General features: G+C 34.2%; 1 protein-coding gene across 1 annotated transcript; it reads right to left on the bottom strand.

The window, feature by feature from the left end:
- Positions 1 to 1620: 1620 nt before the first annotated feature.
- LOC141712458 (uncharacterized) lies at positions 1621 to 10135 on the bottom strand. Its single transcript, XM_074515404.1, has 7 exons — positions 9322 to 10135; positions 6686 to 6724; positions 6528 to 6598; positions 2874 to 2938; positions 2696 to 2785; positions 2489 to 2581; positions 1621 to 2362 (listed from the first exon to the last, which is right to left on the bottom strand). The coding sequence occupies exons 1-7, from the start codon at positions 9744 to 9746 to the stop codon at positions 1955 to 1957; spliced, it is 1191 nt and encodes a 396-aa protein (XP_074371505.1). The 5' UTR covers positions 9747 to 10135; the 3' UTR covers positions 1621 to 1954.
- Positions 10136 to 16157: the final 6022 nt, after the last annotated feature.

Genomic DNA, 16157 nt, shown 5'->3' with positions numbered 1-16157 from the left:
TAAGATAATTTTATTTTAGACTGAATAATTATATATATATGTTTTTTTTTGTTGGTCAAATTGCATTTTTATTTTAGTTTTGTGTTAGTCCGAATCAATAATATAATGTATTTTTTTATCCTGGATAAATAAAATATATTATTTTGTTTATCCAATTTCATTAGTATAATTTTTTTAGGAGTATTGATAGTATTATTATTTTATCTTAACCCGAGTCACATTATATATCAACTAAATTTTAAGAATTATATTTAGTTTGTTTAAATTTAATTTAAGCCGAAGTAACAAATTAGAATGATATAGAACTGGATATAAGTTAAAATTTAAATTGGTAAAAGAAGTTGAATTTAATATAAATTATAATGATATAGAGTTCGATATAAAATAGAATTGAAATTGGTAAAGTAACAGAGGAAGTTGACTTCAATATCAATTAAAATTATAATTGATCGATCCAATAATAAGAACTAGAATAATTAAGTAAGGGTAATTAAGTAATTTCAGTAAGTACCGACCGCCTATCAACATTTTAATATTTTGTCTATTATAATATAGTATAGATATTAATTAAATTTATGTCGAGCTGCAGCGTACGAGCATGGGTAAAAAGATGGTATATCAATCCGTTAATTATTGAAGGCTCAACAATTTTTTCTTAAGTGAGTATTAAATTGAATATAGGGCGAATCACTTATCGATATATGTATTTTATAATTTAATCAAGTGATCTTCTAACTCAAATGGTTGAAGTCATAAATTTAAATTTAGACGTCTTAGGTTTAAATCAGATTGATAACAATAATTTTGAAATGCATGTTTCCAATAAAATTCTTTATAAATTAAAAATAATTATAATTACATTGATTCACACTAGCGTAAAGTTAATATATGAAAATGAGTTAATTAGACAAGTCCGGAATAATTTTATTTTGTAAATTATTATAGAAAATATTAAATAAAATACAGGTTGAACTCAAGTCTCAAGCTCAATAATTAATATTATTAAAATGTTACCTCTAGGTCAATTGGTTGATGATACTAATATTCATATGGATGTTATGGTTATGGGTTCAATACGTACATTTCAGGTCAGTGATTGATGGGTTACCGACATGTTCACTCGGAAATTAAAACGATTATCGTATAGTTGTGAAATTTAAAGAGCATGTATTTCCTCCGCAGATTGAAGAGTGACTCTGGTGATGTCAGATTAAAGAACATGTACTTCCCTTTAAGAAGGATCCACTGCAGATCGAAGAGGCCTTTGGTAAAATCAAAAACTATTAGAAAAATGAGGTCCAAACTTACGAACTTGTGCAAACTTATACATGTACTTGTTTCTTCCCCTGCATTTTGTAATAGAGAAAACATAATACTCCTTATATCCAACACGTATTTTAAGATGACTAGAGAGTATAATTTTATATATTTTTTATTTTTTTTTTAAATAAAAATAGAATTTTTAAATTTTTATTCAAAAAAATAAAAAAAATTATAAAACTATATTTTATATTCATCTTAAAATTGGACACTCTGAGAGAGGAGTAAATTATGCCAATTAGCAAAGCTTCAGATAAAATGGATGAGAAGGATATTTGAAATGCAACAAGCGCTTCAGAAGAGTGAAAGAGCCTCGGTGTTTAAAACCGGTAATCTAGTATCATATGCCAATTAGCAAGATTGACAGATTGCTTTACTAGAACACTAAACCTTCCCCATCAGTCCAAGAGGGAATCATTACACTTTATCAATCATTCATGTTTTACAACTCAATTAGAACCCGATTAAGAATCTAAAAATATCTCTATACATAAATACAGTCATGAATTATTAAGCAAGGCTCCCTTCGTTTGCCCACTTTCATCATAAGGCTTCCTGCCACTTGATGAATACCCCGCTAACATTTATCCGAGCGGTCTTCGGCTAAACAACCTAAATATATTGCTTGCAATGCCTAACCGTGCACCCTATCATTCAACCATTCAATGATGCCTTGCATAATTTCTTCTCGTTCGGGTTCAAAGAGTAAATCGTGTAAGAGTCCAGGAAATAGTTTGATACTTTTGTCAACCGAGGAAGCTTCTCTGTATAATTTCATGGAAACTGCTGGCTCAGTTATTGCATCCGCGGAGCCATGGAGAACTGAAAATGGTACTGTCAATTTTTCGAGATTCTCCTGCAAGTAATCTGCAATCCGGAGGATCTCATAACCAGTTCTAACCCTGATTGACCCTGTGTAGACTAATAGATCAGAATACTTGGTCCGTAGTGCCTCCGGATCACGAGAAACAACAGTACCCTGCTTATTTGCAGCACTGAATTGGTATGTGGGTAACAATACAGAACAAATTGGTGCCAGAACCTGCAATTTTGAATGAAAAATGATTGAATATGAAAATCTTAAAATCATACGCTATATAAAACAACAGTGGGTCTTTCTTTTGTCCTGAACTCGAGTCGAGCACCGGAATGTAAATAAAGTTATCACCTTAAGTATAGGATGTGAAGGTTCAACACCTACAGCAGGTGATGTCAGGACAACACCAGCTACACGTGTCTTAATCCTAGGATCAAGTACAGTCTGCATAAATGGACAGGCATTAGTCATCAAAATTTTATTTGATTTTGCTAAGTTGAGTGCCAATATCAATAATCTTTATTAACTACTTGTAAAAAAACCTCCAACAAGCCCAACCTTGAGGATTATAGCCGCACCAGTTGAGTGCCCAAAGCAAAAACAAGGGAGCCCTGGATTTTCGGCTAACACCTTCCCAATAAATAATTTCTACAAAATTCGAAGACAAGTTGAAAAATCCGCAAGGGGCTGATTAGCTATGCTTATCGTTTTTACATTGGATAAATAACAAGCTTACCAGATCCATAACTGCATAATCCAAGGAGTGAACATATGCATGCAGTCCATCACTCCCACCATGCCCTGAATGAAGTTTTAAAACAAGGTAACCAAGAATTACAAAACTAGTATCATAAAAATGAAATGGATTTCAGAGCTACCAGAACTATAAATTACAGGATTTATAGAAAGAATTGTTGTAATCTGTACTGCTAGACCGACATAATTGGCTCCATGTTAATTATTTAAATAATTTTGAGGGGAGGTAATAAAACAAGGAACACATAGTAGTGACGTATACAGAGAATTATTAGGGCTGAAATTGTCTGAAGGTTACATTACAAAGATATTAGAGGACATGACACACAAGTTTGGGGAAAATTCAAGATACTATAAGAGGATAAAATCAGAGAGCTAAGAAAGAGAAGGATAGACCAAATTAATTGAAAATGCACATTCAATTATTAGTTAAAGATAGCAAAGAATGATGGAAAAATCGAAAGGCTTATAATATTACCTTCAGAAATTCCAGCATACCCACTGACCCACACAAACATAAGCGACAAAGTTATTAATGAAGCTTCTCTAACAATTATAATATATCCAAGTAAATGTAACAGAATATAGAAGAAACTTTACTTTACAAAAGAAACTCTAGTTTTATAATTACAATTTCTTGAATGCAAAAATATCGCATTCTAAGCCATTATAATCTGGTGCATTTTAAAAAGCCTTAATGCTTATACTAAAATGAAGTTTCTCTAATTATCTAAGTTAATGCAACAGAAAATTTCAAAATACGACGAACACTTACCTAACAAAAGGAACTCTCGTGGTCTTTTTAAAATTTCTTTAACTGCAGAAATTTCGCGTTCTAAGCTGTTATAACCTCGTTCCATTTCAAAAATCTTAATGCTTACAAACACGATAAGGTTTGTCCAACCTATATCCTACTGCTTTCAGTCTTAACTCGTGAGTACAACAACGGCCACAAATGACTAAAATCTCTTTAGGTAAAGTAAGAAATAAAATAGTTCTGCAATTGATCCCCTCACTTGTAAATAAAAAAAAACTGCAGTAAAATTTTATGTCAAAATCCTCATCTGAGATTCTTATATGTGCAAGGGCAGATTCAAAAACGGTAAGTTTACGAATCAGCAGAAGCTTCACATGTTACCTTTAGGCGCTAACGACTAACAAGCCCAATTAGATCATTTTAAATCCCGCAACATATATGCATGCAAAATTTAAAAATAATGATCTGTAGACTATAAATCAGTATTTAAAATAGCGATTACTGTCTTTGAAGAATCAGACTAGAAATGTGCAATTCAACTAAAGAAGTTGTATTGACGTAAGGGGAGGAGAAGGGAATGCAAAAACGTAAATGAGATTTTAAGGATTAGACAATGAGAAGGTTTTATGAAATATCGAGGGGATTGCATGAACAAGGACAAGACTTGGTCATTTGAGTTACCTCAAATTTCTTCTGTGTTAAATGACAATGTATATCATCGTGAAGTCAAACTATTAACTATCAAACCGCAAAAGAAGTTGTGTAGACGTAAAGAAAGGAGAGATGAATGCAAATAGGTAAAGCAACTTTGACGATTAGACGATGAGAAGGTTACCATGAAATAACAAGGAGAGTGAATGAACATGGACAGGAATTTTTGGTTAACTTGTTCAACCCAAATTTTATCTGTAATGTGTCACAATGCATTTAACTATACAGTCATACTAAGAACAGGGAAATAATATATGGCCCTGCTACAAAAATGTCATTATTTTCAACTCAAATTATTATGTATCAAGAGACAATGTATTTCAAAATACAAAGATTTAAATCAACTATCAAACAACACAGCATTTATTAAGTACTGCTACTCCTACTGCTACAGCTAATGATAAATAGAAGAGAAACTGCCTCCAGCTAAAAGAACATTTAGAGTCAGCTCATCAACTGAATCACAGCTTTAACTGTTTGTTCTTCAATTATACAGATTTTCATGAGGTCCATATAAATCTCTCCATATGCAAATGCAGAAATCTTTATGCACGGGACCGACATGGAATTTAAACTTAGTAGGAAGAAAATAAAAGGTAAAACTAATAAACATGGATAAAAATTATAAATTTATAAGAAAAAGTAAGTTTAGGAATATTTAAAAGTCGATCAACCTGTATTGTGAATTGTAAACAAGCCTAGATATAAATTTAGTACTCTATTTTCGAATTTCAGAGGGATCTAAAAGTCTACACTAGTTGACCCCTGTCTGTATGGTCTATCTAAGCTTATGTAGTAGAGCAAATGGAACAACAAACGACAGAACCCCCAAAAGAAGGAACAAATATTAAAAAATAACTTGCTTTAAAGACACAAATCTCATTAACAGATTGTCTTCTATTTTAATAGATCAGAAGTAGGAGAAATTACAGGTCCATCCACATACAGAATAAAAATGCTCAGTTCTAACAAATTATCTAAAAGTGCAAAATGACTGCTTATTTTCATCAAATGTAAAGTGGAACGAGGAAGATTAGTAGCCTATATAATAATTCTACATTAACATCTTAAATATGATGGGTTCATGTCAGGAACTGATTAGTTCCAGACCTGATTTGTGTCTATTTTTGGTATTTTCTATTTATATAAACAACAATTAACGGATAGAGAAGAGAAATAGAGGTAGATAGAGTGAGATTAGAGAGATAGAAACAGATAAGAAGAGAGAGATCATAATAGGGAAGAAGAAACCCTAGAGAGAGAGAGAAGATTCAGTTATAGAGAGAGAAAGAGATTGTGGCCAAAGCCATTTTCATATATTCAACATGATGCAAATAGAACAGTTCTCTGGCTTATATAGACCAGTACAACACATAACAGAAAAGACAAAATTACCCTTAATGACATATACTACCCATGGCATAATGCTTGCACATCACAGCACCTATACTGCTATACTATCATATATACTATCTGCAGACAACACATATTACTACACTTTACTATACTCAGCTATCCTAACAGTTCAGTTTTGGATTTTTCTCTCTTTCTTATCCTCCATTAGATATTAATTTAGAAGAGGTGCTCATGCTATTATAGAAACAATCTCTCCTATATTACCTTTCAGGAAGCGTCAGATGGATTTTAAAGAGCATAAGAATGTAACCTGAAATGTTAATTTTAATCATTATTACCTCTGCTACGTAGATTGGATTATCTGGGAAACAAAACGAAAAAGGTAGGATATCCTCTACTCAGAGACTTGGAGCATCTAAATCCAAGGTATATTGCACCTTGAAATTTAGGGATCTTGTATTTATGTCATATGGTCATTATAATAGACAATTGATATTTGTTACTGTTCTTAGAGCTTCGTAGTGTATGCGACTGTCTAAACTTTCCTATCCAAAATTGCAAAAAACCACCTACTAGTGGGACAAAAGAACAAGATAGAAATCAATGCAGAAATTATATTAACCTGTATCCAGTACATTTCTCCCCAAGTCTTATTATTAGAAGAATATAAGTGAAAGTGGCATTTAAGTAGAGAAATACTTTTTTCAAATATATAATAAATAAATATACATATTGTTTACACTTCACATGCATCTCAATAAACATTTTGACATGCATTTGATATCATTTGGTTGAAGTGCTTTAACTTACCAATCCAATCCATTCCATAAACTTTATATCCATTTACATTCAGTTGCTTTGCAAAATCACTATATCTTCCACTGCAGGAAAGAACATATGCCTTCAGCAATAGGATACAGTTAAACATCTCAACATGCCAGATATAATAGAGAGAACATATCACAGACCTGTGCTCATTGAGACCGTGTAAAAGAACAACTAATCCCCTGCACAAGAAAGAATAAAATGTGATGAGCTTATCTGATGTGAAGGAGATGATCCGCGAAGGTTCTTAGAAAGCAATATAGAAACATCCTCATTACATTTTTTTGATAAAAAATGTTCATAAAGTAAACTTCTTTTTCTGTAGTAAAGTTTCCAAATATGCAATATAGAGCTATGTCCAGTTTTTTTCTAATAACACGAGTCACTAAAGATGCACCAGCAAATAATCTGAACTATATAAAGCAATTTGTTTCCTGCTAAGAACTATTAAAAGATGTGGTATGGTCAAATTATATTCGTACATTCTCTCTTTCATACTCCCTAAAAACACTACATGATTATATATACAGCCCTCCTTTGTTTAAAATTTACTAATCATGGTTAGTTTGACTGCCCATGGTATTTATAGTAAAAATACATGTATCTTGATGCTTGAATTAAATAATTTCAACCAATTAAGAATCCGGTCCTCACTAAATTCTCTCTGAACTTCCCTCTATAGATCCCAGACAATTATAAGAGATTGAGATATCACTTCAACAACATTGCTTCGCATGATACAGGTTCTACTTTGGAAGCAATAGAAGGTGGTTCTGTCTTCTGTGAATATATATTAGTTTGGACTCCTGAATCAAGGCTAGCAACTTTGAAGTTCAAACTGAATTTTAAGTCGCAGTCTTTGTCTGATTTGTGTAAAACAGTATGAATGCTGCTTTTAAAGTTGTGAACTGTAGTTGCATAGATATAACACACCATGCTTATTCATAAACTACCTTTTAGCTTGGCCTTAATTTGGATTGATATAATATTGCGGTCTTATACTTCTACACCAAAGAAGTGTTATATAAAACCATATTAAGCAGAGACAGAAACTTATCTTCCTAACAACTAATCATTTCACTCTCTTTGAATATGTTGATCTCGTATAAAAAAAAATTATTATTTTACAGCAGCTTAGCTTTTATCTTCATTAATTATTAGAACCAACAAAATTAACCACTTTGCTCCACAAAAGATTAACACCTTCTGTCTTATTTTCCTTTTCCCTATTGAGATTTAGAGAAAACTCGGGTTTATGGTCTACAAATAAACTGTATCAGGAGATATCATTAGTAAGAGCTTGATATTGGTATTAGAAGTATACATAAGTAGGCAAGAAAAAGACCTTATACATATCATTTTCAATATCTTAACAAAAAGATGAGATTTTTTTTCTCCGCATACCACTACATAGATTTGTGTGCCACCTGATCTCTTATGAGGACTGAGGATATGATTGCAGCAGTACTGCAATAATATAATCATTTAAAAACTTAAATCAATCCAAATTCCCTCAAACACCAGTGGCATGAAAGCATATTGTAGAGTAAACCACAGAGTAGTCACTATAATGAAAACGACAGAAGGCGGCTCTAATCTTCAAAGAAGTGAATCGATGAAGTTGCTATTAATTCCATGTAAAAACACATAGTATGTATCACCAGGCAACTGAATTAAGATGAACTCCAAGGTATATTCCTATATTATATGAAATGCCCAATGAGACAGTAATTTAAGACGAGTTTGGGACACTAATAAACACATTAAAGACTTATCTACAAATATTACGAGGTGATAACACCAAGAGGATTCAAAGGAATATACACAAAAAATACCCTTAAATATCCATACTAAATTGAATGTTAAAGTGCCTATTCAATTACAAAATATTAGATAATATGCAACATCATAATACTACAGCCACGAAAGAATAATTCAGGGGAGGAATATTAAAATGCAAAGATATCATAATGACAAAATTTAAACGAAATACCAATTTGCTTTCAGAATAATCTATCCACGAATATTTTATTCACGGATATCTATGCCAAATTATGAACAATCACACCTATCAGCAACAAATAATCAAACTAATAATGTGTTAAAGAGAGCACTCTGCAATTTACCTCAACAAACTTGTTAAAATCTAATTAAGATATAACTGGTGTTGTTCACGAAACAAACTTAGGTTCTTTTGTTAGTGCACTGTTCATATATATACACTAAAACACTAAATAAACACCTCACAGGCGCACACGCATTTATCTTTTATTGATATATTACATATAATCATATATGCATCAATTTATCAAAATTCTTAACAGAAATACAGGTGAACCTCAATTAAGTAAAAATCGATAAAATAATTATTTCCCGGTTCTAACATAATCGAGACGGTAAATTTCTACTCCCATTGAAGTAATAAACTCGTTAAGGCCTCGCTCCAGAGTTTTTTAAAGGGAAGGAAGTAAGTGGTAAGGAGGTAACTTTTGGAGTGAAAGTATTGAAATGAAAGTTTGTTAAATCTACATTCATCATCATTTGTTTTCGCTTCTTTTAAAAATTCGGGAACACAAATATAAATGCAAGTGAAACTAGTTTACTCACCCAACACATGTTTTCCTTCCTAATTAAAACTCGGGAGCAAGGGGTAAAGTAATTTTTTGCCCTTAAAAAACCTAATAATCTCGAATCTAATACAATTAAGAAATCACGATAAAAATTAAACTTACGACATCACGACGATAGAAGCCTAAAAATATTGGAAATCGAAATGTACCTGAGTTTATTAGAAACCGGCGTCCACATTTGGGTAAACAAAGTATCACCTCTGGAGGTGACAAACATAGCATAATCACGCAAGGTGAGTCCATCAACGTTACTCTCTTGCGTTACTCTCCGTATCGCAATGGCACGTCTAGCAGCCACCTCCATTGAAGCACTCTTCCATGGCACTATCGTCGTCGGAACTCTAACCGCCGCCAATCCTTTACCACTTCTCTCCTCCTTTCCATTTTTCTCCGGCGATACCGGCGGCGTCACCACCGACCGCCTCCCTCCGGTAAACGGAAACAAAAATATCAACAAAACGGCGTTAACTAACGTCAACAAATAACTCCAGGCACGCGCTGATAAAAGCGCGTTCACTCGTCCACTGGCGCCGGACGTTAACATGACCGCGTGTAAATCGTTACCGGACTCCATCCAGGAAAGAATAAAAAAAAAAATTAATTAATTAAGATTAATTAGATATGAATAAATTTAATTAATTAATTGAACAATGTGAAATGGAGAGGGTGGAGGTGGTGATAATATAATTGTTTTTCGTTTGATGATGAGGCTTTGATCACCGAAAATGATTAATTAAAATAATTAATGAAGGCTATTTTGTGGTGGTGATCTTAAGCAACAACCATGAAACGAGAAAGATGTAAGTATGGGTGTTTATATATGTATGTAGAAAGGGGGGAGAGAAGGGGGGGTGTTAAATCGGAAGAATCCAGATAAATAGTTGTGTTTGCGTTTCAAAGTTTGGTGTTGAATGGAGCAGAGTTTTCTTCTCCTTCTTGTCTTTCTATTTTTAGGAGTTGCCTCTTTCATCACTCTGTGTTTCCTATTTATACACACACAACACATCCCACTTCATTCTTCACTTCAGCTTCAATTCTCTTTCTACATATTTACAATAAATTAATATTATTTTTAATTTGAAAGGAATTAATATAGATAATAGATTCAAAAATTAAGAGAAATGTCATGATCACCAAAATGGTTCCCAGTTTTTGTGACCTTTCCCAAATACTGATATAAAAAATACTTTCTTATAAAGAGATGGGTCTTGCCATTTATTTATATATAGTTATAAATTAAAATGTAATAAATATCGGGAGACATCATTCGTGTTAAGTTTTCAAAAACATTTAAGTATATTTATGTTACTAAATTTTTAACAAATGAATTAGAGAATCTCGAATAAAATATATGTTAGGTCACACTTTCACTGTAGAGGGGGTGAATACAGTGTTTATCACAATCAAATCAAACTTCAAGATCTTATGTAACAGAAAACAAACTTTATTTAAACAATAAACTCTGTTACAATCTGGAACTGTTATCTCTCAGTGATGAACAAAATATCACGAGAGCTGCTAGAGTTATACTAAATAATATTCTCGATAATGATAACACCTATAGTGTAAACTCTATTCCTGTGTTTATATACTACACAGTTACAAGATATTCGCTAATTGATATAGAATATAATTCTGCTTCCTAAAATATATCAATCAGATATCTTCTATTCCAAGTATTCCATTCTTCACGGAATTCCTTCTTCATGCATATCTCTTCTTATGTTTATCTTGATCTTCTTAACTTTAATCAGCTACTGTCCTTATCTGATCGTCCTTCAGCACTTAAGTTCTGATATCTATCTCCTGATAACATAAGTACTGATATCCCTTAAGTTCTGACTTCCAGTATAAGTACTGATCAGTTAAGTACTGATTTGTTCTGTTCAAATAAGATCTGAAATCTAAACATAAAACATATTAGCCATGACATTATCAAATATATCTAACAATCTCCCCCAACTTGTAAATTAACAAAATATACAAGTTTAACAGATATTTGATGATGTCAAAAACATTAAGTACAAATGCATGAGAAATAGACAAGATAACTACAACTTACAGTCCTTAAAGTTTTTACCAATTCAACTTCTGATAACAACTTCAATCTGTATAAATATCAGAATTTAAGCAGTTGTAGATCTTCAACTTGGCTTCATCATTTTCTGATCTCTCTGATGTCAGGAGTTGTTCTGAGATAATTCTTCAACAAACATTTCTCAGCATATCTGAGTTCATCAATCATTCTCCGTTTGACATCTTTAAGCTCTGCAGTATCTTCACCAGTTTGAAATATTGCAGCTCTGAGATCATTAATCTTTGCTTTTCTCAACTCCCGATCTAGTCTTATGACATAAGCTTTATTAGACTCTAGATTGAATTCAAGCCCCTTAATACCAAGATATGTTCTGATCTGTGCAGTATTAGGCTTCATATCAACAATATCACCATTGTGATTTCTGTACTTTGGAACATATCTGCTGTCAGACTTAACAGAATAAAGTCTTTTCTGTCTCTGAATCTGTTCCTTTAAGTAGTTTGCAGCAGTCTCTGTTATTCTGTCATCCACTTGAAGTAAGAACAATACATGCTCCAATTCTTCAAAATACTTCAACGGAATGGCATTTTGTCTTATATGATAAACCCTACCATCTGTCATGAAATACAACATGATGTATTCTTTCAAGAAGGTATGGTAAACCATCTGTACAGATTCTAGTTGATTCAATCTTTCAGGAGTTGCTCCAATACCTGGTTCACTCAAGGAAGTTGGATCATCAGTAGTGTTGTGTACTCTTCTTTCATCAGCACTTCCCAATCCAGTTTTATCTCTAGCTTCCTTTCCAGTAACTACTCTTGCTTCAAAACCACTTGAAGTAGTCTTCAAAGATTGAGTCTGTTTTGCTTTAGTGAATCCTGGTAGGAGTGTTTTAGATTTATTTTCTGATATCAAGTTAACTTGAGCACTGTCAGAGGTTACTTGCTTCTTCTGAATATCAGAACTTACAATTTCTTGACTCTGAACAACTTGAGCCATGTCAGAGGTTGTTTTAAGAACTTTTCTTGAAATCAGAGCAAGATTATCTTTTCCATCAGTAATTTCTTCTTCCTCAGGAGGTACATAAGGCTTGATAGGTTCACCAACCTTTTCTTTACCCTTGGATCTTGGATCTATCTGTGGTTGTGATCTAGCCAAAGTTTCTTCAGTATGTATCCTTTCTTTGATCACAATGCCTTTAGGTTTTGGAAGTAACTTTTTACCAGAAGCTTCAGATTTAGATGTGACTTTCTCTGATTTAAGTCTGGCTTCTTCTTCCTTTAAACTTTCCAAGTCCATCCCTGGATTTTCTTGAAGAAATAACTGTCTTGACATTTCCTCATCAAGATCTAGAAGTTCATCAGAACTTATCCTTTTACCAGCAGCAGAACTTATTCTTTTCCCAGTATCAGAACTTGCTCTGTAACTAGCTTGTCTTGATGTAAACCTTCTACCTTGACTATGACCACTACCCATTCCAGAGTTTCCTTGGTCATCTTTTCCATCATCCTTTCCTTGCAGTGACTTGTTGGTTTTGCATTTGGACTTAATTACCTTCTCCCCCTTTTTGGCATCAGCAGGTAATAAAAGAGAGATAAGTAGTTCCACTGAGGTCTGGATTTCAGTAAGTTGCGATTGCTGAGAAGCTTGATTTGTCAGAATTTGATCAATCTGAGCTTGTTGCTTCTCTTGAGTTTTCTCAATATAAGCAACCCTGTCAATGGTAGGTTGGAAGAACTTTTTCTTATCAAGTTTCCAAACTTGTTCCTGTTTAATAAAGTTCTCCTGAATCTTGTGTAGCTCTGCATGAGTATTGGAATGAAGACCTTGTAGATGTTTAGTACTCAATGCAGTGACTCTAAGCTGGGTTTTAAAATCATCAGAATTTAGCATTTCATCAGCTTTAGTCAAGTGCTCAGCAAGATGTAAAGCATTTGGAACACATGAAACTGAGTTCCATTCCTTAGTCCACTCCTGACCTGCAGGAGTTTCACTCCAAGGTACTGGTGCATCCCTAATAACAAACTCCTTTAGCAGTTCAGACTTAGGAAGAGTCAATGGAGGAGTATGTCCTGAAGGACCTGCTGCATCAGCATCTACAGTTGTAGCAGCTTCACCAGTATCTCCAACATTTGCAGCATCAGAACTTAAAGAATCAGTATCTTCTGATAAGACAACTGTGTGAGTAGCAATGGAGGCTTCAACATCCTCTAATTGCTGATCGGATACTAAGTTCTGATCAACAGCCATATCCTGATGCTCACCTAAAATCTGATCATCATCTTGATGCAGAGAAGATGATAGTGATAACTCAGGAGTTTGAACAGCATCAGTAACAGGTGTTGTGAAAGGATTATTTGTTGTTGGAGCTTCTAACAAAAGTATTTCAGGCACAACCAAGTTCTGAATATCAATTTCAGCACTTGTGCCTGGATTAACAAGAGATATAGAAGGTGAATTAGCCTTGTCAGATACAGGTTCCTGAGATTGAGTTGACGGAGAAGAAGTGACTGGAGCAAATTCCTTGTCTTGCGAGATCAGAGATTCCTGATCCCCTTCCTTAGCTGCTTCCTCCTCATCATCTGAAACTGGCCTCTGTGCCCTCTGTTTCCTGTACTTCCTTGTTGATGTGGATTCCTTGGGAGTTGCAGGAACCGTCATACGTCTAAGCCTCTTGAGAAGCCTAGAACCCCCAATTGCAGAATACTTCTGAGAAGTTGCCTTCTCAGCTTCATCTATCATAGGTTCTGAAGATGGAATCTGATCTTCAGAATCTGATTCATCTCTCAAAGTAATCCTCCGCTTCTTCTGAGATGTTTGAGGAACAGTCTTTGTTCTCTTTGGCTTAGAGGATGTAGGCTTCACAGTAGGTGCTGAAGAAGAAGGTTGAGCATTCTGTGAAGTGGAGAGATAGGATTTGAGATAAGTTCTGAGGGTAGGTTGAGTAGAATGAGAGGTAGGGACTGAGGTTGATGGATTTTGGTTATGGTGAGTTGGTTGAACATTTGAGTAAACAGATTTGTAAGTAGCTGGATCAGCATTTACCAGAATCTGTTTCACAGACTGAGGAATCTGTAATTGTCTCACCATTGATTTCTTTGTGTCAGCATTTATCAGGTCGTTAAAGTACCTTTTTGCAACCTTAAAAGGTGGGGTTTGAGTGCTGACTAACTGGGGTTCAGCAGTACAATACGTATAAATAAGTTGACAGAATCTAGCAAAATAAACAACATCTCGATCCTCTGTCATCCTATCCCCAATAAAACCAATTATTCCAGTTGCAAAATCAAAATGAATTTGATGGATAATAGCATACCCGATGTGCTGACTTAGAATTGGGATGGCATCAAAATTTGAACACTTGTTGCCAAAGGCCTTGGTGATGCAATCGAAGAAGAAACTCCATTCTCTTCTGATATTAGCCCGTTTCAATTGTCCAAGTTTCGTCAGACTCTTTTCATATCCCAATTCAGTCATTAACTCCCGAAGGGCTGAGTCCTCTGGAACTGAGAAAGTACAATCCTCTGGAAGATGTAAAGCCCTGCGTACTGTACCAGGAGTGACTACAAAAGATGAATCACCCACTTGGAAAATAATACTGGGAGTTCCACGGTTACCACCATCATCAAAAACGCCAGTCCTCCAGAACCTCAGAACTTGTTGACTTGAAAAGAATTCAGGCTGAGTTAAGGCGTACCCAACCTCACTATGTGCAAGAAGATCTTGCACAAAATGCAATTCAGATGGAGCTTCAGCATGATCAAGAATTGCAGCATAGTTGTTTGGAACGAACTTTGCTCCATCAATGATTAAATCCTTTGGTGCCATGTGAAAAAAAATATTGAAATTCAAGTATGCCTGTTAGGTGTTTGAGATAATATCTGTATGAAAACAACGGAAATTGTAAAGTGAAAGAGAGTAAAAGTAAGAAGAGAGATAGAAGATGAAGAAATTAAAAAGATTAAAGAAATCTTCTCTCTGCTGTACTTATACAAAAAAAATGTTACCGTTGGACACCTGTCAGACATGCAGTAATAACGGATAGTTACTGGGCTCGAGAAAACAGTAATCATGACTTACCCATTTGCCGAGTTTCAAGGAAAAAAAACTGTTCCTTTTATCAAGGGAAACAATTCAAATTTTAACCCGTTATCACTGATTGGATTGTTTTTCACTGCAACATTAATATTCTGAAAATGAATCATGTTAAAAAATGACCGAGATAATTTCTATGAATAAGTGCTGACAGAGAATCAGAACTTAAATAAAAACAAAATTTAAATGGTCATCAGAATATCAATCAGGATTTATCAAAACAAGATAAAATAACTCAGAGACAAAATCTTGAAGTAAAGACAGTTTTCATTAATATATCAAGTCAATACATATATGAAATAGAAATTACATCAATACAAGATTTTCCCTAAGCTTCTAATCCTAACATCAACAGCTTTAGTCCTAGCTAAGAAGCCTGACAAAGCTGAGGATGAAGAAGAACAGGAAGAAGACGAGATTAAGTCATCCTCCTCTTCCTATCTTCGACAAACAAGATAGCGAGTCGAATGATTCGCTCTTGCTGACGGATAGCTTCCCGCCTTTCCTCCTCCAGGCGCTCCAGATGGCGATGATAATCCATCACGAAGAATAGAAGGTGAGCCAGCACCTCCTGTGGGACAGAGTCCCAGATCTCCTCAGGAATGGCTGTGATATGCCACTCCTGCCGCCACTCAGCACAACTGAGTTCCATTGTGAAGGTTTGTGTGTTCAAAAACATGTTGAATCGAACCATTTTGTTTTTGACAGAAGAAGGAGGATAAGTGTGTGAGAAGAATGTGATGGAAAGACTGATGTGAAGTGGTTGTATATATAGGCAAGAGAATGCCAAGAGACGCAAAGAAATTGAATGCTGACAGGTAGAAGTAATTCTACCTCGTCTCCCTAGACTTT

This window comes from Apium graveolens, chromosome 3 (genome assembly GCF_009905375.1).
Source record: "Apium graveolens cultivar Ventura chromosome 3, ASM990537v1, whole genome shotgun sequence".
Taxonomy (NCBI): domain Eukaryota; kingdom Viridiplantae; phylum Streptophyta; class Magnoliopsida; order Apiales; family Apiaceae; genus Apium; species Apium graveolens.
This window is presented reverse-complemented; position numbering and strand designations above follow the sequence as displayed.

Bases quoted from the DNA above. Each gene is read 5' to 3' on its own strand.
- LOC141712458 (XM_074515404.1), bottom strand. From the start codon at position 9,746: ATGGAGTCCGGTAACGATTTACACGCGGTCATGTTAACGTCCGGCGCC. The intron at 6,725-9,321 runs GTACATTTCGAT...TTTCTTGTGCAG, and splicing joins CCGGTTTCTAATAAACTCAG to GGGATTAGTTGTTCTTTTAC. The intron at 2,939-6,527 runs GTAAGTTAAAGC...AACTTCATTCAG, and splicing joins TTATGGAATGGATTGGATTG to GGCATGGTGGGAGTGATGGA.